The sequence below is a fragment of the Hypanus sabinus genome, chromosome 3 (assembly GCF_030144855.1).
Source record: "Hypanus sabinus isolate sHypSab1 chromosome 3, sHypSab1.hap1, whole genome shotgun sequence".
NCBI lineage: Eukaryota > Metazoa > Chordata > Chondrichthyes > Myliobatiformes > Dasyatidae > Hypanus > Hypanus sabinus.
The window spans coordinates 49,052,393-49,075,788 of NC_082708.1; the positions used below are offsets into that span (position 1 = coordinate 49,052,393).

Here is a 23,396-nt window from a genome sequence, read left to right on the forward strand (position 1 = left end):
ATCAGAATGTAATTATCAGCTTTTATATAAAAAAAATTAAGAAAGATATGGCAAGATGGAACCTGATTCCTTTTTTCAGTCTTAGTTCAAGGATTGAGTCTATCAAAATGAATATACTGCCCAGACTGTTACATCTCTTTTAGATCCTACCAATAGAGATTAATCAAAATCAATTCAATGAATGGAACAAGATGTTACCAAGGTATATTTGGCAAGGTAAAAGGTCTAGAGTTCATCTCAAAACTTTGCAATCAGCAAAGGAAAAGGGGGGGGATGGGGCCTACCTTCTCTTAGAGATTATTATTTTGCAGCAAAGTTGAGAGCTGTGATATGTTGGTGCAACACATTATATGACGCTCAATGGAAAAACATTGAGGAGCGGGTACTTCCCATCCCCATACAAGCAATTTTGGCTGATAACAATCTGCAAAGGTACATAAATACTATTAATAACCTATGGGTGAAATTGACTCTTAAAATATGGAAAACTACTATTAAAAAATAATCTAAAGGGAGATATTGCAATTCTTAAATGGTGTGCAGATGACTCAGATTTTACAGCAAATAAACTGGATGCTAGATTTAAGGACTAGACAGCTAAAGGAATAACAGTTCTTTGCAACATAATGAAAGAAGGAACACTGTTCAGTTTTGAAATGTTTAAAGAGAAACACTTACTAGAAAAACAAGATTTTTAAATCGGTATTTACAGATGTGACAATATGTTAATAGGATGCTTAAAAATGTAACCAAGGCAAGTACATGCTTGATAGGGCTATTTGGAAAAGCATATAATTCAGATAACGGTAGTAGAATGTAGAATCATTTCAAGCATGTATAAGGGTTTGTCAAATCTTAAAACACATTCCGACTTCATACATTAAAACAAAATGGGAGAAAGAAGGAGGGATAATTACATCTGAGGAAGAATGGACAATAACATGGAGGTATCAATGGAAGTGTACCAGTTCACAGAAATGGAGGGAGTTTGGGTAGAAAAGCTTAATATTTTATTACACCCTCTCAGAAATCCCATTATAATAGTAACCTCCCTGTTTGCTGGAAAAATTGTGGAAATCAAAATGCAAATCATTATCATATTTTTTGGGACTGCCCTGTTATCAAAGACTATTGGAGGGGGATACACAATGCCTTACAAGACATCGTTAAATGTGAAATACCCTTAGAGAGTAACACCATATATTTTGGATATATCCCTCAAGAATGGTTGAAAAGAGATAGATATTTAATGAATATACTGTTGGTGGCTGGTAAAAAGACTCTTACTAGGAAATGGTTATCACAGGAGAGCCCAACTTTAAATGCATGGATGGAAATTACAATGGATATTTACAAAATGGAGAAGATAACAGCATCTGTTAATCATAAGCTGGAACAATTTGATTCATACTGGGAAAATGGTTTAACTACATAATGCCTCATGGGCCTGATTCTATTCTCACAAATCAATGAATATGTTGTAAAGAAAAAAGATCACTCCCTGCTCATACATAGTTCTTTCCTTTTGCTTGTTTTTTCTCTCCACTCTTTTCTATAAGTGTATACCTCAGATAAATACTTTGTGGAAATTTGTGATATATATGATTATATGATATATACGTACAATGTCAGAAATACATCTTATGGAAATGTTTGATGATGAACTTCAATAAAAAAATAAATTACAAAAAAAATAAAACAATTTTGGAAGTCAGTCTTTTTCACAATTTCTAAAGCACTCAGAATCAACTTACAACCTAATAAGTTGTGCTTTTTGGAATAATTCCTCAAAATATCCATGGTATTTCAGTGTCTGACCAACATATTATCGTGTTTGTTGCACTGATAGCTAGGAGGGCCATCTTGTTGAAATGGAAGGATATATCAGCTCCCACTTTGTCACAATGGTTCTCTCAAGTGATGCTGTGTCTTAGCTTGGAGGTTAGAAGTCAAACCTTTGAACCTTAATTTGATTTTGAGAAGAGATGGGGCTCATTTGTGCGTTATTATCATTTCAGTTAACTGATAGATTTCCTCTACGATCTAAATGTAAATTTTTTTTTGATATATCTTTCTTTCTTGTTGGCAGTTTGATGTTTATTTTTAGAAGCTTTCTGTAAGACGCATGGCTCCAGGGTTGTGCCCTCAATGGGTTTTTTTTCCCCTCACTTTTCTTGCTTAGTAGGGCTTTTTTAAATTCACAAAAATTTTCAATCTTATAATTTCTCTTTTTTTTGAGGCATTGTGTTGTTACTTCAATGTACCTGTGTTATTTTTGAATAATAATAATAAAGATTTGAAAAGAAAGGAAATGTCTTGCTAACTCTTCTGTTAAGGCAAGCAGCGTGCATAACCATTGGAAAAGTATGCTTTGCACGCACTTTTAACTAAGCATGTTTGTTGAATATTCAACTTCATACATTCTGTAACTTGGGGAACATAAATGTTTGGTCAAATTTTTACCGTTTTTAAACAAATGATTAATATAGTTATTCATAGTCAGTGTTTTCTGTCTCACTCACCTTCCCGCAAACCTGATTCAACAGTACAGCAATACAGACATCAGAAATTAATGGTGCCAATTACAGGGTCAACAATAATTGCAGGAGACTAGCTTACAGTATATATGGGCTGGAGAACTGTGTTATGATATGGACAATGGCATTTATCCAACACTTTTCTAGATCAATATATCAAGAAGGAACCAACTAGGAAAAGATTATGATGGATCTTGTTTGGTGCAATGACAGTAAATGACTGTTGTCAAGAATTACTGTGAGGGATAAAGTATAATATAATCAAATTTTACTTTGGGTTCCAAAGAGATATAGCTCAAACCAAAAGAAGGATTTTAGATGCAAACAAAAGAAACTATGAAGCTATCAAAGAACAGGAGACTGTAGTTGATGAGAGGCATATATTGAAAGGCATGACAGTGCACTGGCAACAGTTAGCTTTTAAGGAAATGCAGAAATTCCTACATTCCTTTAAGGCACAAAAGCCCAGAATGAAAAGTGATTCATCCATGGGTAGCCAGAGAAATTAGAGGTTGAGTTAAATCAAAAAAAGACACTTGTTTGGTCATCAGAAACAGCTGCAGGTCTGAGAACTTGGAGCCATTTTGGAGCACAGCAGAAGAAAAGCGAGAAACTGATAAAGACAAGACACAATGGCAAAAAACCCAAAAACTTGCTGTAAGAACTTTTATAGGCATGCCAGAAGAAAATGTATTAGTGGGAGTAAATGTTGGCTTATTATCTAGCTCTACAGAATATCTGCTGGACATTTTAGAGCATCAAGGGTAAAATGAGAACAAGGGAATGAGGAAATAACAAGTCATAAAGTAGGACAAGCAATCCCCAGGATGCACAAGGTTTCTATTCCTGAGAAATTACCTTAAACACATCTTTTTCATGTCAAAAATGTCCATTTTCTACAGCTACCCATATCTTAATGCACTAGATATACTGCTTCAATTGTTTCATTGCATCAATTATCTTCTATGTTCACCCTAACACTAAACATAATTAACTTAAAGGAGCATGTTCTATATCCAGCTATTAACAATAAAATATTTCACTATATTCATTATTACTATCTTAAAAAATTCTTTAAAAATTTATGGAGAATTTGCATAGATTTCTACAAGTCTATTGTAACCCAGGGAGACCCTGTATTTAACAAGATAGTGTTAAGCATACAAAATGCTGTACAATCTCAACAGGTCAGTCAGCATCTTTGGATGGAAGTAAACAACTGACATTTCAGACTGAGACGCAGCAGGACTGGAAAGGAAGGGACTGACCTTCCCTTCAAAGATGCTGTCTGACCAGCCGAGTTCCTCCAGCATATCCAGATTCTGACAAATATCCTGTGTCATTAGAGATGGTGCACTTTAAAATTGGAGTCCAAGCACCTGATGATTCATATACAAGGGCTTTGAAAGAGGACTTTAGAGATGGGGATACTCTGGTTATCATCTTCCAGGGCTCCATAGAAATGATCAGAAAGTATAAAGTATGACTTCATTTACTTCAGAAAGTAGGGAAAGAGAAAACAGGGAAATGCAAACTCCAACCTGACACTGGAGTTAAGTAAAATGCTGGAATCTATAATGAAGGAAGTAACTGCAAAATAACCTTTAAAAAATAAATGGATTCAGCAGAGTCAGCACGTTTTTAAAAAGGGAGAGGGAAAAAACACATTTGTTTTGTTCGAGTTCTTTGATGATATAAGTAGTAGAATCAGTAAGGGGCATCTAGTGTATTTGGCTTTTGGTAAGACCCTATACATGAGCCTGTTCAACACGGTTAAAGCACATAGAAATTGAGACAGAAAATTAGATACAGTGGCATACAAAAGTTTGGGCACCCTAGTCAAAACTTCTGCTACTGTGAATAGCTAAGCGAGTAAACGATGACCTGATTTCCAAAAGGCATAAAGTTAAAGATGACACATTTCTTTAATACTTTAAGCAAGATTACTCTTTTATTTCCATCTTTTAGTTTCAAAATAACAAAAAAGGAAAAGGGCCCAAAGCAAGTTTGGGCACCCTGCATTGTCAGTACTTAGTAATACCCCCTTTGGCAAGTATCACAGCTTGCAAACGCTTTCTGTAGCCAGCTAAGAGTCTTTCAATTCTTGTTTAGGGGATTTTCACCCATCCTTCCTTGCAAAAGGCTTCTAGTTCTGTGAGATACTTGGGCCGTCTTACATGCACTGCTCTTTTGAGGTCTATCCACAGATTTTCGATGATGTTTAGGCCGGGGGACTGTGAAGGCCATGGCAAAATCTTCAGCTTGTAGTCCATTGTGGATTTTGAGGTGTGTTCAGGATCATTATCCTGTTGTAGAAGCTATCCTCTTTTCATCTTCAGCTTTTTTTTAAAAAAAAAACAGACAGTGTGAAGTTTGCTTCCAGAATTTGCTGGTATTTAATTGAATTCATTCTACCAGTGAAATGGTCCTTGTGCCACTGGCTGCAACACAAGCTCAAAGCATGATCGATCCACACTCATGCTTAACAGTTGGAGAGGTGTTCTTTTCATGAAATTCTGCACCCTTTTTACTCCAAACATAGCTTTGCTCATTGCAACCAAGAAGTTCTATTTTAACTTCATCAGTCCACAGGACTTGGTTCCAAAACGAAAATGCATCAGGCTTGTTTAGGTGTTCCTTTGCAAAATTCTGACTCTGAATTTTGTGGTGAGAACGCAGGAAAGGTTTTCTTCTGATGTCTCTTGCATGAAGGTCATATTTGTGCAGGTGTCGCTGCACAGTAGAACAGTGCACCACCACTCCACAGTCTGCTAAATCTTCCTGAAGCTCTTTAGCAGTCAAACAGGGGTTTTGATTTACCTTTCTAGCAATCCTATGAGCAGCTCTCTCAGAAAGTTTTCTTGGTCTTCCAGACCTCAACTTGACCTCCACTGTTCCTGTTAACTGCCATTTCTTCATTACATTATGAACTGAGGAAACAGCTACTTGAAAAAACTTTGCTATCTTCTTATAGCCTTCTCCTGCTTTGTGGGCATCATTTATTTTAATTTTCAGAGTGCTAGGTAGCTGCTTAGAGGAGACCATAGCTGCTGATTGTTGGGACAAGATTTCAGGAGTCAGGGTATTTATAAAGCTTTGAAATTTGCATTGCCTGGCCTTTCCTAACGATGATTGTGAACAAGCCATAGCCCTAACAAGGTCTAAAACCTTGGTAAAAGTTATGTGAGAGCTCAAATCTCTTGGGGCACCCGAACTTTCGCATGGTGCTCCTTTTATTCCACTCTAAAATTGTACAAAACAAAAATAATACACTAATCCTGCTTAAAATGTTGAAAAGAATGCTTCATCTTTAACTTTATGACTTTTGGAGATCAGTTCATCTTCTACTCACTTTAACTATTCACAGTAACAGAAATTTTGACCAGGGGTGCCCAAACTTTCTGTATTAGACAGAAAGCAAAGGATGAGAATAACCAGATCGTTCTCAGGTTGAGAAAATGTAATTAATGGAAGGTATCTAATAACTGTAGGGGTTTGCACTTGGGGTCCAACTTTTCTTGATCTAGATCAACAATTTACCTGAAAAGACTAAATGGTATATTTCCAAGCTTTCAGACATTGCTAAACTCGGTGGGATTGTGGGTACAGAGGGTGTAAGCTACAGGAGAAAATGGGAAACTCAGTGAGTTGACTGGATCATGGCAAATGGAAGAGTGGGGATGAATGAGAGGAGGAGAGAGCATAAAACGACAAGGAAGAAGAGGTAGTAGTCAGACATGGTCAGTGTCAGAAAATTAAAGTAAGAGTGTATGCAAATAGGATCCTGGATGTCAAAGACTGCAGCTTCCCTACCGTAATGCACAAAGCATTCACAGAAGGGTAGCTGAATTGATGGTCGCGCAAATACAGATAAATGGGTATAGTCTAATAACTATACCAGAGATATGATCACAAAATGATTTAACTTGGAACTTGACTATTCTACTTGACACCAAAAGAATGGGCAACATGTAAAATTAAGTACAGTAAATATGATAAAAGGAATGACATTAGAACAATAGAGGTAAATAATCTTTTCTCAAAAGGTTCCTAAATAGAATCAGATTAGGTGAAGCATAAGAAATAAAATGATTGGTGGGATAGTTGATAGGCAACTTAATAGCAGCCAATTTGTTCAGCGAAAAGAATTACCCAAGAAATAGCTATCATGAGTGACTGCAAACATGATATCAACAGTCAAATCTCGTGATAATGAGTTCACAGGGAACACATTCACATGCCCTCTAAGCTAGGCAGCATTCTGGTAAACGTCCTCTGCACTCTCTCCAAAGCCTCAACATCCTTCCTATTGTGGGGCAAGCAGAACTGTACACAACACTCCCGATGTGGCGTAACTAGAGTTTTATAAAGTTGCAACAGGTAAATTGTACTTAACCCTATGAGTATTGTAAGAAAGCATAGACTGGCATTTGGAATTACAGCACTGAAGGCATTAATAAGCATTGGCTGCAAGAAGGGCAAGGACTGGCAGCTCAATGTTCCAGGATTCCATTGTTTTAAACGTGAGAGAGTAGGAGGGATTAAAGGGGAAGAAGTGGCATTACCAGTCAGGGAAAATGTCAAGTGCACTGACAGGATGGATTGGAGAGCTATGTTTTATGACATTGTAGCTGTTAGTAAGCCATTGTTGCAGGAAGGGCAGGACTGGTGGCTCATTGTTCCAGGATTCCAGGAAATAGCCTACTTTTGATTTGATAATATGTAAGGAGATAAAACTAATCAGCCCTTTCAGCTGGGGAAGAGCAAGCATAAAAACAGAAGAATGCATACTGCTTGAGAGGAGCAAATGCAGCTCCAAAACCAACATCTCAAAACTTAAAGTATACAGTAGATCTACAAGTGAACAAAAGAACCAATGACAAAGGATTAGAAATTATAATAGAGAATACGATATTAATAAAAACCAAAACAAAACAAACTGCAAATAAAATAAAAAAGGCAAAATTCTGGAAAAGCTCAGCCATTCAGCAGCATCTATAGAAAGAGAAACAGAGCTATCATTTCAGGTGCAAGACTCTTCATTAGACCTGAGAAAGAGAGAAAAACACAAGTTAGTTTTCAGTGGTAGTAGGGATGGATAGATCAAAGGAACTAGCTCTGATTAAAGAAAGACCAAATGAGCAAATACAGTAGTAAAAAGAACCACATGTAATGCTTCTTTGTCTGTATAATGGCTTGCAAATAGCAAGGCTATGGTACAAGCCAAAGAGTACAAATTATACAGTCAAAATGATAAAAGGCAGAAAGAGAATTACCAAAAGATGGAGAAATCAACATTGCTCTTTTAAAGACAGAGACAAGGAAATTAATTACGGAAATTGAGTAAATAACAGACATTAATTAATTTGTTTTTCCTTTCCACAAGAGAGATTGAGATGTTGTGCCGAAATAATTGAAATGCAGCAGGGAAAAGAGTGAGAAAAGTAATCATTCTCACTGAAAGGAGTATTTAAGCTACATACAAGGGTAAAAAAGAAAGAGGATGCAGAGATCATGGATGCACTAATTGCAACCTTCAAGAGTTACACTATGCACTGGAGAGTTCCCAGCAGATAAAGCTGCATATGTCACACCATAGTTTAAAAAAGAACAAAAGAAAAATGTACAAGCTCGTTAACCACTGCAATTGAGAAAATGCTGGAGCTGTTTGTAACCAAGTGCCACACACTTAGTAGTCTGTCAAAGTGGGGTACCATTGAGATCAGCTATGGCTTCTGCTATTTACAAGTTATCTTAATAATTTGGTCAAGGTGACCAAAGATATTACACTGTAGTAAATATAGGGGGTGAGAAATACATTTGTGATGACAACAGAAAAACTGTAAGACGACTAAAAAAAAAGGTTCTGTTACTGGGAAAGCTATGGCAGATGTAAGATGAGGAAATTGAGCTTTCTACTTTAGCCAGAAGAACAGAAAAAAAGAATTCAAATTGAATTGTGCAAGGCAGTAATATTAACATATACAAAACAAAAATGTAATAAGTGGGCAGACAAATATGCACACAAGACATATGAGTTAATTGTGCTCCTTTGGCCTATCGACTCTGCTCTACAAATGAAGTGTTAGTCTACAAGTGAAGAGGTGTACAGAAATAGGAAAAAAGGGAGTAAAGTTGTAGCATTTATTTTAGAAAGAATATACTTACCTTGGAGATTTCAGAGAAATATGGAATGGTTATCTTATGCAAGAATATTTACCATGTTTAACCTTTAGAGTTTAGAAGACCTTCCTAAAATATAAATGATGGATACAGACAGAATATTTCCTTCAGTAGACAAAGCTAGGAAAAGTACAGTATCCTGGAATAAGGTGCTAACATTTAATAGAGTTAATTTCATCAATCTGGAACATTAACTCACTAGATACTGTCTGAACTACTGAATATGCTATATTTTTTTTTAATTTCAGATTTGCAGAATCTGCATAATTTTGCTTTTATAAAATCAGGGTCCATTTTGGGATTTCAGTAGTAGTTTTACATTCAACTTTACATTTAACTACTTGTTTCCCCTTTGCTCTCAACTGCAGCATTATAGGGAACATTATTGCAACCGATTTTGTTTTTGGAAGAACAATGGGTAACGAAAGAGTTTCCAGTACTAACTCGATAGCTTGATGAAAATGTGCTATTGTTTTCCGGGTGCAATGACCAATAGTAACCCTGACAGGTTGGAGTTGGCTTTTGAGGGACTGAAAAATAAGTAGTCCTTTTAAAGGTGGTGACAAAAAAAACTGAACAAAGCATGTTCTAAAACCTAATCTGTAGATCACCAAATGTTGATAAAAAAAATAGACAACAAATAGATAAAACAAGGTAGGAATCTATAGAGTGATATCCAGTTAACCCATTTTTGTGTGTGAAATTGCTTGCAAATATTAATGAAAGAAGAATGCAACATTGATATGCTCAGTGTAGCTGGATTGGAGCTCATCATGTTACTGAAAAAAAATTGCTGAACACAGTGTAAAAACTGGCATCAAATGTGAAAAAGCTGCCAAAGTGCAGAGAAAAAACACTGGGCCATGCACAGAAACAAACTAAAGCGCTACTTTAATAAAACAAAAAGCAAGTTTAATTCACTGATGTCATTAGCACAATTTTTTTTAATTCACTCTTTTGCTATTCCTTGTATAATAAAAAAACATTTCCTGCCTTACAAAACTAAAAATTTACAGTTAAACAAATTTTATTTGGACTGCAGTGTTGATCTAAAATTTGTAAAGTTGCACTAATGTGACATGCTATCGTATTTTTTTCTCAATGCTGAAATACATTAAAGGATCCACTGGGACCAAGAAGCACTTGCAGTTCTTCAGTAATCATCAATTATTGGTGCAGTCTCATGTAATGTTTAATCTAACCTAATGCTTTTTATAGACACACATTTAATGTAAAAAAAAGAGCATAATGCTTCTCTGGATTCTATGTAAATATTTTATTGAATTATGTTTCGCCTGAGTTAACCTATTTACTTTAGGAAAACAAAGCTCATTGTTCTCTTAAAAGCTTAATGTTTAATATTTTGGATGGTCTGGAATTTAAGTTATTATATTATGACTGACTACGTGCATGAATACAACACCAGCTAGTCTCTTAACCTCTGCTGGTGAAAGGTTACTCTTTGTTGTAAAATATGAAATCAAGAAAATACTGCAACCATTTTGTGCACGGACATGAAATAAAACTAATATTGAGAGAGGAACACATGATTTAATTCCCCCAACCTTCGAAGTAATGCATGGAATTTTATGTCCATTTGAGAAAGATATTCAATGATGCAAGCATCTTTCAAATGAAATGGACTTAACCTCTCTTATGTACGCAAACCATCCCATCTCATTGAAGGACGCTGGCTACAATTAGTAAACTGAGTAAAACCAGAACCTTAAAATATAGAATCTAAAAGAAACTGCAGTATTTTCAGAACCTCCTGGGAAATGGGACGAGACCCAGAATCAAGCCAAAATCCACTGCAGTAACTTACAGCAACCATTTGGCTCAACAGATCTACACTGGCGATCAACAGAGCAAACCCATCAGTTCTATTCTCCCTCTCCTCAATTTCATGAAACTGCAAATTATTCCCACTTTCATTTTCTCAATAACTTCCCTTAGATTAATTTGTCACTAACCTACAGAGGAGTAATGTATTTAGCCAATCAGGTTATGTGTTTTTGAATTGTGGAGGAAAACAGAGAACCTAAAGGAAACTGACTCACTCACAGAGAGAATATACAAATTGTCAAAATAAAGCGCAACTGATCAGAATCTAACATGCTGCACCACTGTGTCACCACAAAGACAATAATATGACAAAGAGGTGGTGAAAATTGAAGTTTTGAGTGGTCCATCGTGGCTAGAATGAACTCCAGCCTGAGCAAAGGCCTGGACTCACTGCAGTTTGACTATCACCACAACAACAGATGCAATCTCACTGGACAACAGCAACAACATCGGGCTGTTGATTATTGTTTACAACAGTGTTCAACACCATCATCCCCTCTTTGCCAACACAGGTACACCTCAAGGATGCATGCTTAGCTCACTGCTCTACTCTCCCTACACTCATGACTGTAAAGTTCAGAACAGCTCAAACGTCATCAATAAATTTGCCAATGGCACAACTGTCATTGGCAGAATCACAGTTGGTAATGAGGTGTACAGGAGTGAGATCGATCAGCTAGTTCAGTGATGTCAATAAGCAAAGAACTGATTATGGACTTCAGGAAGGGGCAATTGGAAAAACATAATTGGGGACCTAGCCTCAAGATTCGGGGGAGTAGAATTAAGACGGAGATGCGGAGGAACTGCTTTTCCCAGGGAGTGGTGAATCTGTGGAATTCTCTGCCGAATGAAGCAGTGGTGGCTACCTCAATAAATATATTTAAGACAAAGTTGGATAGATTTTTTGCATAGTAGGGGAATGAAAGATTATTGGGAAAAGGCAGGTAGGTGGAAATGAGTCCATGGTCAGATCAACCATGATCTTAATGAACGGCAGTGCAGGTTCGATGGGCCAGATGGCCTACTCCTGCTCCTATTTCTTATGTTCTTACATAAAGCAGTTCCCATCGAGGAGTCAGCACTGAAAAGGTGAGCAGCTTCAAGCTCCTGAAGTCAACATCTTTGAATATCTATTGTTGGCCCAACATATTGAGGCAATTACAAAGAAGACATGGTAGCAGCTATATTTCGTTAGGAGTTTGAAGAGACGTGGTATGTCACCAAGAGACCCGAACAAATTTCTACAGGTGTACCATGGAGAGCATTTTAGTGGCTGCATCACCGTCTGGTACAGAGGAACCAATGCACAGCATCCACAAAAGCTGCAGAGAGTTGAAAACTCAGCCAGCTCCACTGAGGTCAATAGCCTCCCCACCATTGAGGACATCTTCAAAAGGAAATGCCTCAGGCAGCAGAATTCATCATGAAGGATCCTCACCATTCAGGCCACGCCCTTATTCTCATCAGACGGGTGGTACAGAGATCAAAAGATGCACACTCAACGTTTTAGGAAGATCTTCCCCACCACCATTAGATTTATGAACAATCCATGAACACTACCTCAGTATTTTGCTCGCTTTTTGCGTTCGTTCGTTAGTTAGTTAGTTTGTTTGTTTGTACTGTACTGTACCCACAAAACAACAAATTTCACAATATATATCAGTGATAATGAACCCGATTCTGATTCAAAAAAGTATACAGTCTGAAGTGATAGTCAATGCCCTAGTTAACTGAGAACATACCTCACATAATGACTAGTTACATGTTATCATATGAAAAAGTGTCTTTGTTTAAATTAGGACATTTTCAGAATCAATTACTTCGAAGAAATATGGTACAATGTTTTAAAACATTTTTGCATATTTTGGTAATTGCATGAACTTAATATATTCATAAATGCTTAATTCATTATTATAAATTTTTCTACTCACTTTCTATTAATTCATATAGGTTGCTATTCATGAAATTGAAAAATTGCAAATCAGCCTCTGGAAATTTGCATAGTATTTAAGATGGCAGAAATATGACAAGTGTGGTTGCAAGGGAGGAAGTATTTGCATGTAAACCACTTTTAGTAAACCAAGCCCTCTACTTGAGATGAATTAAGACCAACTTACTGTTTCTTCTTCAGTTTCTTCAATTTCTTCTGTTTTAAAGCCGAAAACATTTCTCCGCTTCACTACAAGAAGGCTGGAATCATCATGGTCATCAAAAACATCATCATCATCATCAATGAACTGGAGTGCTGCTTCTTGTTTATCCTCCTCTTCTTCAGTGCTTGGATCGTTCTTATCAATGGAATCATCCAGAAAGCATAACTTGTCCTTGCTAGCTATTTTCTCTTTGGTCTTCTTCTTGGGCTCTTGTTGGGAAGAGGTCTGTTCCCGAAATAGAACCTTAAAGTCTTCTAATTCGTCATCAGCTCCTTCTTGAGAGCTTTCTGCTGCAGTATCATTCACAACAGCTGGTTCACTATCTTCGGCTATATTGCTCATAGAAAGCATTTCTCTTTCTTTTTGTGCTTTCTGAAGAAATCTAATTCGGGGAGGAACAGCAAGACCCAAGGAGCTGTAATAAGAGGGCATATTACATATTTAACAACTTGATCTTCCAAAATAAGACAGCACCCAAGTAGGTTATTCAGGTCCTACATATGTTGGTTATGGTCCATTTAGGTCACCTCCTGTTCTACTATCATCATAAATCTCCTTTCCCTTCTTCACATATTTATCCAGAAGCATTTTCAAATCTATTTATACTATTCACTTTTCACAACATGATCACACTCTCTCACAACTCTAGATGGAGAATCAGGTTATTTAAGGAAAGGGAAGCAAAATGGAAATCCGCGTCTATTTCTATCCCCACGAAAGAATTCACTCCATCCAAAACAAAATAATTTGTCCATTTCTGGCACTACAAACTCTTACTAATCTCTAGCAAAATTACAAGGCAGTTTGTGCATTCCTTGTTCATGTGACAAAAGAATTCCAGCTGGTTTTCTATACAAAGTGGACTTTCTGGGTTCTTTTCAGGATCTTGTCCTTTTAAAATCAGGATGGTTTTGGCAATAACTAGGCATTAGCAGATCAAAAAAAAAATCCGAAAGCCCATAGCTTGTACTCAAGTCAGTCGGGGGCATCATGGGAGAAGTGGTTGGGCAGCAAAAATCCCATTATGAAAATACTGGAGGGGGATAAAAAGCAGACAGCCGGCTGAATAGTCCTAGGGTCTGCACACTGCTAAAGTTGCCATGAACTTATTTTTGATCAGAGCTTAAAGTGATTACAAACTTTAAAAAAAGCAACTAAAATACATTAAATAATCCCCTGCAGTAAAAAAACTAAACATCAAATATTTAATTTCTTCATTACAATGATGGATGCCAATTAAAAATTCAGTATTTTCTTGGACAACAGATAATGTCAAAGGAACTTAAGGAATGACAGATGTGTACTTAAAAATTACAACAAACTAAATCAATGTAGCAAAAATTTAACTAACAATAACCCAATACAACTAAGATGCAGAGAATTAAATTTTTTTTAAAAAATCGAAGTACAAGAGAAATGTTTATTTTTTAAAGAGCAAGGAGGCATAATTTCAAGCAGTCCACATTCTAATAGGGCTGAGATTGCACAATACGGTCACTTGTTACTGAACATGGCAATGTTTTCTGTTCTTGATAAAGTTGTTCCTGATCGAGCTACTACATGCCCTCACTCAAACCCCACAACTATCACCTATAAAAAATGCTACTTACAAAGCATATTCCTTTAAAGATAGTGTGAAAACGTCAAAAACATCTTTGTTCTTCATCAGGTAGACCGATCGCACATAGGATACAAAACACTGGAACAGAGCAGGAAAGCAGATACATTTCAGACATTAAAAACAATTTCAAGGTTACAGTACTATCTATTTAAGATTTCATGCGTCAAACCCAACTCAATGAAACACTGGTATGCAGATCAACAGAGAAAGGTATCAGAACATGACTTGGATTTTCTGAAGGCCTTTGACAAGGTTCTGCACATGAGGCTGCGTGTGGTATTACAGGAAAGATCTAGCAAGGATAGAGAATTGGTGATTGGCAGGAGACAATGAGTGGAAATAAAGAGAGCCTTTTCTGGTTTGGCTGCTGATGACTATTGGTGTTCCACAGAGGGCTGTGGTAGACCACTTCTTTTCACATTATACATCAAAGATTTGGATGACAGAATTGAGGGCTTTGTTGCCAAGTTTGCAGATGAAACAAAAAAAGATGAGGGGCAGGTAGTGTTGAGAAAGCAAGGAGTCTGCAGAAAGCCTCAACAGATTAGGAGAATGGGCGAAGAAGTGACTGACAGAATATAGTGGTGGGAAGTGTATGGTCATGCACTTTGGTAGAAGGAATAAAAATGCAGACCATCTAAGCAGGCAGAAAATTCAGAAATTAGAGGTGCAACGGCACTTGGGAGCCCTCAGCAGGATACTAAGATTAACTTGCAGGTTGAGCCAGTGGCAAGCAAGGTAAATGCAATGTTAGCATTCATTTCAAGAGGACTAAAAGATAAAAGGAAGCATATTATGCTAAAGATTTAAAAGGTATTTGTCAGACTGCACTTGTAGTATTATCAGTAGTTTTGAACCCGCTATCTAAGACAAGATTTAGAAGGAGTGGATTAGGACAATTTGTTTTATGGGAAAGATGTAACAGAAAAATGGAGATCATTTAAAGGTGAAATTGTGAGGGTACAGAATCTTTATGTTCCTGTTAGGTTGAAAGGAAAGGTTAAAAGTTTGAGAGAGCCACGGTTTTCAAGGGATATTGGAAACTTGGTTCGGAAAAAGAGAGACAGCTACAATAAATATAGGCAGCATGGAGTAAATGTGGTGCTTGAGGAATATAAAGAATGTAAAAAAAATCTTAAGAAAGAAATTAGAAAAGCTAAAAGAAGATATGAAGTTTCTTTGACAAGTAAGGTGAAAATAAATCAAAAGGGTTTCTACAGTTATATTAACAGCAAAAGAATAGTGAGGGATAAAATTGGTCCCTTAGAGAACCAGAGTGGACAGCTATGTGTGGAGCCGAAAGAGATAGGGGAGATTTTGAACAATTTTTTTCACTTCGGTACTCACTGAGAAGAAGGATATTGAATTGTAAGGGAAACAAGTAGGGAAGTTATGGAGACTATGATGATTAAGAAGAGGAAGTACTGGCGCTTTTAAAGAATATAAAAGTGGATAAGTCTCCAGGTCCTGACAGGATATTCCCTGGGACCTTGAGGGTAGATAGTGTAGAAATAGCAGGGGCTCTGACAGAAATATTTCAAATGTCATTAGAAATGGGGATGGTGCCAGAAGATTGGCATATTGCTCATGCGGTTCCATTGTTTAAAAAGGGTTCTAAGAGTAAACCTAGCAATTATAGGCCTGTAAGTTTGACATCAATGGTGGGTAAATTAATGGTAAGTATTTTTAGAGATGGTATACATAATTATCTGGAAAGACAGGGTCTGATTAGGAACAGTCAACATGGATTTGTGCGTGGAAGGTCATGTTTGACAAATAAAGAGGTTACCAGGAAAGTTGATGAGGGTAAAGCAGTGGATGTTGTCTATATGGACTTCAGTAAGGCCTTTAACAAGCTTCCATATAGAAGATTAGTTAGGAAGGTTCAATCATTAGGTATTAATATTGAAGTAGTAAGATGGATTCAAGAGTGGCTGGATGGGAGATGCCAGAGAGTAGTGGTGGATAACTGTTTGTCATGTTGGAGGCCGGTGACTAGTGGTGTGCCTCAGGGATCTGTACTGGGTCCGATGTTTGTTATATACATTAATAATCTGGAAGATGGGGTGGTAAATTGGATCAGTAAGAATGCGGATAGGTGATGTTCTGGATAATGAAGTAGGTTTTCAAAGCTTGCAGAGAGATTTAGGCCAGTTAGAAGAGTGGGCTGAATGATGGCAGATGGAGTTTAATGCTGATAAGTGTGAGGTGCTTCATTTTGGTAGGACTAATCAAAATAGGACATACATCGTAAATGGGAGGGCATTGAGGAATGCAGTAGAACAGAGTGATCTAGGAATAATGGTGCATAGTTCCCTGAAGTGGAATCTCATGTGGATAGGGCGGTGAAAAAAGCTTTTGGTATGCTGGCCTTTATAAATCAGAGCATTGAGTATCGGAATTGTACAATTGTAAAATCATACAAGGCATTGGTGAGGCCAAATTTGGAGTACTGTCTACAGTTCTGGTCACCAAATTATAGGAAAGATGTCAACAAAATAGAGAGAGTAAAGAGGAGATTTACTAGAATGTTACTTGGGTTTCAGCACCCAAGTTACAGAGAAAGGTTGAACAAGTTAGGTCTTTATTCTTTGGAGCGTAGAAGTTTGAGGGGGTCTTGATAGAGGTATTTAAAATTATGGGGGGGATAGATAGAGTTGATGTGGATAGGCTTTTTCCATTGAGAGTAGGGGAGATTCAAACAAGAGGACATGAGTTGACAGTTAAGGGGCAAAAGTTTAACGGTTACACGAGGGGGAACTTCTTTACTCAGAGTGGTAGCTGTGTGGAATGAGCTTCCAGCAGAAGTGTTAGAGGCAGGTTCGATATTATCATTTTTAAAAAAAAAATTGGATAGGTATATGGACAGGAAAGGAACAGAGGGTTATGGGCTGAGTGCAGGTCGGTGGGACTAGGTAAGAGTAAGCGTTTGGCACGGACTCAAAGGGCTGAGATGGCCTGTTTCCGTGCTGTAATGGTGATATAGTTATAAGATGTGCTGGCATTGGAGAAAGTCCTGAGGAGGATCACAAGAATGATCCGGTAATAAAAGGGTGAGTGCATGAGGAGCATTTGATGGCTTTGGGTCTGTACTTACTGGATTTCAAAAGAATGAGGGAGGAGCCCCATCGAAACCTATTGAATATTGAAAGGCCTAGATACAGCAGACGTGGAAAGGATGTTTCTTATAGTAGGAGAGTCTAAGACCAGAGGGCACAGCCTCAGAATAGAGTCCATTAAGAACACAGATGAAGAGGAATTTCTTTAGCCAGAGAGTAGCAAATCTGTGGAGTTCATTGCTGCAGATGGCAATGGAGGCCAAGTTATTGGGTATATTTAAAGCAGAGGTGGACAGAATGTCAAAGGTTACAGGGAGAAGGCAGAAGAATAGGGTTGAGAAGGATAATATACCAACCATGATGGAATGCTGAAGCAGACTTGATGTGTTGAATGCCTTAATTCTGCTCCTTGGTGTTTCATCTTATAAAAATCCAAATTAGAGTGCTTCTAAAAACTTCTACTTCCTTAAATTTATCAATACTAATTAATGAAACAATTTACCAATGAAAAGTAAATAAATACTTTGTGGAGATTTTGTGATATATATGATTATACGATATATATGTAAAATGTCTGAAATACATCTTATGGAAATGTTTGTTTGATTAACTTCAATTAAAAAAATAAATTACAAGAAAAAAGAAAAGCAATAATTTCAAATACAAAGGTCCTAAATCAAGCCTCTTTGAAAGGCAATTTTTGGATTCTGCTGTGTTCTATATCGGGAAACATTTTTAATACAAGGATACTGATAGCTCACTGCAGCGGCTCTCTGCTGTGTCCCACAGGATTCAAGCTTTGATTTATTATCACCATTGTGTTCATTGCACTCAATTATCAAATTTCCAACCAAAGTAAAATAATATTTCAACATCCAGTCGTGTGATAATCCTCTCGGGTGCACTGGTGACTGCAAAATGCCTGATTTGCCAACTGAAGGGAGGAAGAGTGATCATCCACAGTGCTCATGCTTTTACACCAAATCCAGCAAAAACTTTTTTAAAGAAGGAAATCACAGTAAAAGTTATTGTACTCACTCGTTGTGCTCTTTCCTTCAGCTCTTGTTCTTGAGCTAAAAAAGCTTCCAATTTTGCCTGTATATTTGTCAGTTTTGCAGGATTGATTCTGTATAAAATAGTTTCTTTTAAACTTCTTAAATGCTGATAACATATCAATATACAAAGCAATGCTACCAAAATAACAATTAAAAAATATCAAATCAAGCAACAAACAATCTGCCGGAGGAACCAAGCAGGTTGAGCTGCCTCTGTGCGAGGTTGATAATGAGAGTCAGTGTTTCAGAGCTGCCACGCCACCCCCGCCCCTCCTGCCCCTCCACCCCAAAGATGCTGCATGACCGGAGTTCCTCCAGCAGGTCATTTGTTGAACCACATTCCAGCATCTGCTGTCCCTTTTGCTTCCCATTTCTGGCAAGTTTGATTTTAATGTGCACAGTTAGTAAAACTTGCAGTGTGTGCAATGAAAATCATTATTTGATTACTAATGATTTTCAAAGAATTGTAAATGCTGGAAATCTGGAATAAAAATAGAAAATACTAAAAACACCTAGGCCAGACATCAACGCTGTTAACATTCAGGACCTGGACCCTTCATCTGATGAAGCATAATAATCAAAAATGTGAAGCTAAACAATAAAAGAGGATTAATGTACTGTGTACTGTGATAGGTGAATATAACATCACTTTTGAAAAGACAAGCATCATAAAAAGACTCCCAGCAACTGTGTTCCAGATCTTAGTTCCAGGACGTTTTGTTTCTCTTTGCAGCATTGCCCTTAATTATCCTCTTCTATTAAAGTCCTCCACGCCTGCAAAATTTTACAAGCTTTCATTTCCCTCTCCTAATAGTCAACAGAAGAAATATCACAGAAATTGTCTTTCCTCCTTCAACTCTTGCCTTTCAGCAATAAAACATGCTTGTTTTATAATGTTTCCAGTACTGAAACATTAACTTTGCTTCTCAGATCCGAAACAATCTGATGAGTACTTCTCCTAATTTTCTGCTCTTACTCCTTAAATCCGCAGCAGTTCAAGGTGGCTCATCATTACAATCTACTTCATTATGATCTTGCACTTTACTGTCTACCTGCTCTGAACTTTCTTTGTAGCTGTTACACTTTATTCTGCATTGTTATTGTTTCACCTTGTCCTACTCAATGCACCATGTAACAGCATACAGAAGTGTTTTTTTTTAAAACTGTATCTCTGTACATAAATCAATACCACTGCAAATGGACCCAAGGGTCCTTCCAGCAACGATTTCTCCCCTTTGCTCTCTCTGACCACCATATAAAATGGTATTACCTTCTGACTTTCAAAACCAAGATCATTCCTCACTGCTGCCAAAATGTCGTCTTTCATCATTGAAACAACTTCACCTCCTGTTGCCTGCCTGGTGTCTGTTAAGGATGTTATCTTAGGACTGAAAAGTAAGTCTGATTCAGCTGGGGAAGTGGAGGAAGGGTAAAGGGGAAATGAGACGTGGGACTCATTTGTTGCAGTCCACATTTAAGCCAGTGCCAGAAGACCAAAGGCTCTGCTGATATAAGGAACTATCATCAATTAAACAAAGCCACAAGGAAAGGAATGAATAACTCCATAGCATTCCCAAAACATAAGTAGCAAATAAGAATAATGTACTTTAACTTCTTCAACAGATATAGCAGTGAAGTACGATTCTCACACTATTAATTTGAACTAAAAGGAGAAATCAAGTTTGCTGCCAAGGTTGAAAAAAAAGTGTAAAAATCAATTTCACTTTCAAAGGAGGTAAATCCATTCTGTGCCATGATATTCTGCTAAATAGAGCAGCAGGACAAAGTACAATCCCCAACCTGTAGCAAAACAGCTGAGATTCATACCTAATGTTTCAAGTAAGGATGAATCATCAGGCAAAACTGCTGTGTATAATAACTGCAGTAATTGATAATATTAGTGGCAATCCAGTGACCCCCTCTGGAAAGTGAATGCAGCAACATCTGATTCAACATTTTACTATGATGTACTTAAATAGAATGGAAACATGAATGGTCGAAGATAGACTTACAGTGCAAATTATTGACTTCAAAAAGGGAAAGAGCTGAAGTAAACTCTGCACATATCTATTTTATCCATCTTGCCCAATGACTTCAGCAATTGAGATGCCTCTGTGCTGTACTCATCGAGTGAGATGGAAAATAAAATTCCAGCCTGTAAGCGCTCATTCTACTCAAGGACAGTTTAAGCATGTCACCAGTTTTCAAAATAACTTTGTTGACAATCAGCCCAGGCACACATCAAGCATGCATGCTTAGCCTACTGCTCTGCTCTCGCCAAGCTTATCAGGCACAGCTCAAATACCAGTGCTGAGATCACTGTTGCTCGTAGATGTCAATGAGGTATATAGAAGTGAAACAGATTGGCTGATTGAATGGTACTGGAACAACCACCTCGCAATCAAACCTCAGCAAGACCAAGGAATTGATTGTGAACTTAGGAAAGGCAAGTGAGGAAACCACACACCAGTCCCCATTGAGGGGTCAGCAGTGGAAAGGGTGAACAGCTTCAAGTTCCTGGGCATCAATGCCTCAGGTAATCTATCCTGGGCCCAACACTTCGATTCAACCATGAAGAAGGGAAGCCAGCAGCCCCACTTCATTAGGAATTTGAAGAGATTTAGGTGTCAATGCCCCTTGCAAATTGCTACAGATCTATGGTGGAGAGCATTCTGACCAGTTGTCTTGCAGCCCACTACGGAGACTCCAACATACAGGAGGCTACAGAGTGTCATAGACTCAGCCAGTTCCACCACAGGCACAACCCGTGCTGCCATCGAGGACTTCATCAAGAGGAGTGCCTCAAGAATGCAGCATCCATCATTAAGAATCTTCACCATCCAAAAAGGCCTTATTCACATCACTACATGATGGGATGAAGATCGACATTTTAAGGACAGCTTCTTTCCCTTCGCCATCAGATTTGTGAACAATCCATGAACACCACCATTCATATTTGTTTTTATTTAGAGATTCAGTGCATCATGGGCAAAGAGTTCCCTTCCTTTGAGCAAATCTACATGTTGCAGGAAAGCAGCATCCTTCATGAGGGCCTCCACCACCCAGGTCATGCTTCCTTCTCACTGTTGCAATTAGCAAGCCCTTGACACACTGGAGATAACTCTTCATCTCCTGTTCTCAATATTTATTGCCTTTTTTCTTTCATTTGTTTTACCTTGGGTATTATTGTACTGGATACTTGCAGTAAACAGAGAAAAACAATCTTTCGGTAAACAAATATTCATCAGGTGGGGTGAATTTAGGGGATCACACACCAATCTCAGAAGTGGAAGAGGTGAGCAGTTTCAAGTTCCTGGGTGTCAACATCTCTGAAGATCTAACCTGGGTCCAACATATTGATGCAAGCATAGAGAAGGCACAACAATGGCTATATGTCATTTGGAGTCTGAGGAAAATTGGTATGTTACCAAAGGGACTCGCAAATTTACACAGTAGTACCATGGAGAGCATTCTGGTTACATCACTGTCTGGTATGACAGGCCACTGAACAGGATCAGAATAAGCAGCAAAAGGTTGCAAAGTCTGCCAGCAACACACACAAAATGCTGGGGGAACTCAGCAGGCCAGGCAACATCTATGGAAGAGAGTAAACAGTCAATGTTCCAGGCCAATACCCTTCTTCAGGACTGGAAAGGAAAGGAAGAAATTAGAGAATTTCTATGAACCCATAAACACTGTCTCACTATCTTCCCCCTCTCTTTCTGCACTATTTACTTCATTTAATTTTCTTCTTTACATATACTTACTGAAATTTAAAACTGTTATTATGTCTTGTAATGTACTGCTACTGCAAAACAAATTTCACGACATATGCCAGTGATATTAAACCTGATTCAGATTCTATCTAACTCCTGTATGCCTCCTCGTTACCATCAGACATTCTGTGAACAATAGTTGCATGTTCAGCAAATTTATATATGCCAATTGAGCTGTGCCTAGCCACAGTCGTGAGTGTAGAAAAAGTGACACAGTGGGTTAACTACACATCCTTGAGGTGTGTCAGTGTTGACTGTCAGCAAGATGTTATTTCCGACCTGTACAGACTGCGGCCTCTCAGAGAGAAAGTCAAGAATTTAGGTGCAGAGGGAGGTTCAGAGGCCCAGGTTCTGGGTTTGTTGATTAGAATTGAGGGTATGATTGTGTTGAGCACTAAGCTGTAATTAATAAACAGCTTTCAAAGGCTGAACGATGTTACAGAGCTTGGCAGCTGCAAAGTAACAGAAGTAAAATCATTCCTGTAAAAAGGTATAACTTTCACTTAAATATTGTAAGACCATATAATTTATGCAAAGTAATTTTTGTTTGCTGCACAATCTACTGGAAATTACATCCGTATATTCAAGAATATTCTAATGACTTATCCATCAATAATTAATGTCATATTTGCCAACTTTTTATTCCAAAGTTTATATGTATCTGAAACCTTAAATACACCCCAGCTGATGAATATTCATGTATGGCAAGATTACTTTTCTCTGTTTACTGCAAGTAACCTGTAGAATAATGTCCAAAGTAAAACAAACCATATGTTGCTGGGTTACATCAGAAACAGCAGAAATCTATTTATGTTACCATCAATACATCCCTCTTCTACATCATGTACAAACAGAAAATCAAAAATAAAAATTGTGCATTTTCTCTGTGCGGATCAGAAAGATTGATTTCAAAAAGGTTAAGTGCATTGCTTTAAGCTTCACTTAAGACCACTTCAACAAGTCCAGTAATTTTCAAAACACTTAGCTGCAATATTTGTAATTTTCTTAGCCAGTGTAATGCACTAACTGCATTAAAATTCGAGGAGGTAAAAGTATTACTTTATTTTGTTGATAGGGACTTTCTTCTCTTCCAGCTGTTTCACCATGGCCTTTTCTTCATTTGGAAGTAAAACAAGCAAAGCTTCACCTCCTTCCTTGTACCTATGA

General features: G+C 37.6%; 1 protein-coding gene across 1 annotated transcript in view; it reads right to left on the bottom strand.

Annotated features, from left to right (window-relative positions):
- Positions 1-23,396, bottom strand: part of ddx10 (DEAD (Asp-Glu-Ala-Asp) box polypeptide 10) — a 313,215-nt gene that overhangs the window by 174,242 nt on the left and 115,577 nt on the right. The window contains exons 11-14 of the mRNA XM_059964262.1: positions 23,289-23,390; positions 18,437-18,524; positions 14,329-14,417; positions 12,683-13,133 (exon numbers count right to left, since the gene is read on the bottom strand). Coding sequence (XP_059820245.1) covers positions 12,683-13,133; positions 14,329-14,417; positions 18,437-18,524; positions 23,289-23,390 — 730 coding nt within the window. The remainder of the gene's footprint in view (positions 1-12,682; positions 13,134-14,328; positions 14,418-18,436; positions 18,525-23,288; positions 23,391-23,396) is intronic.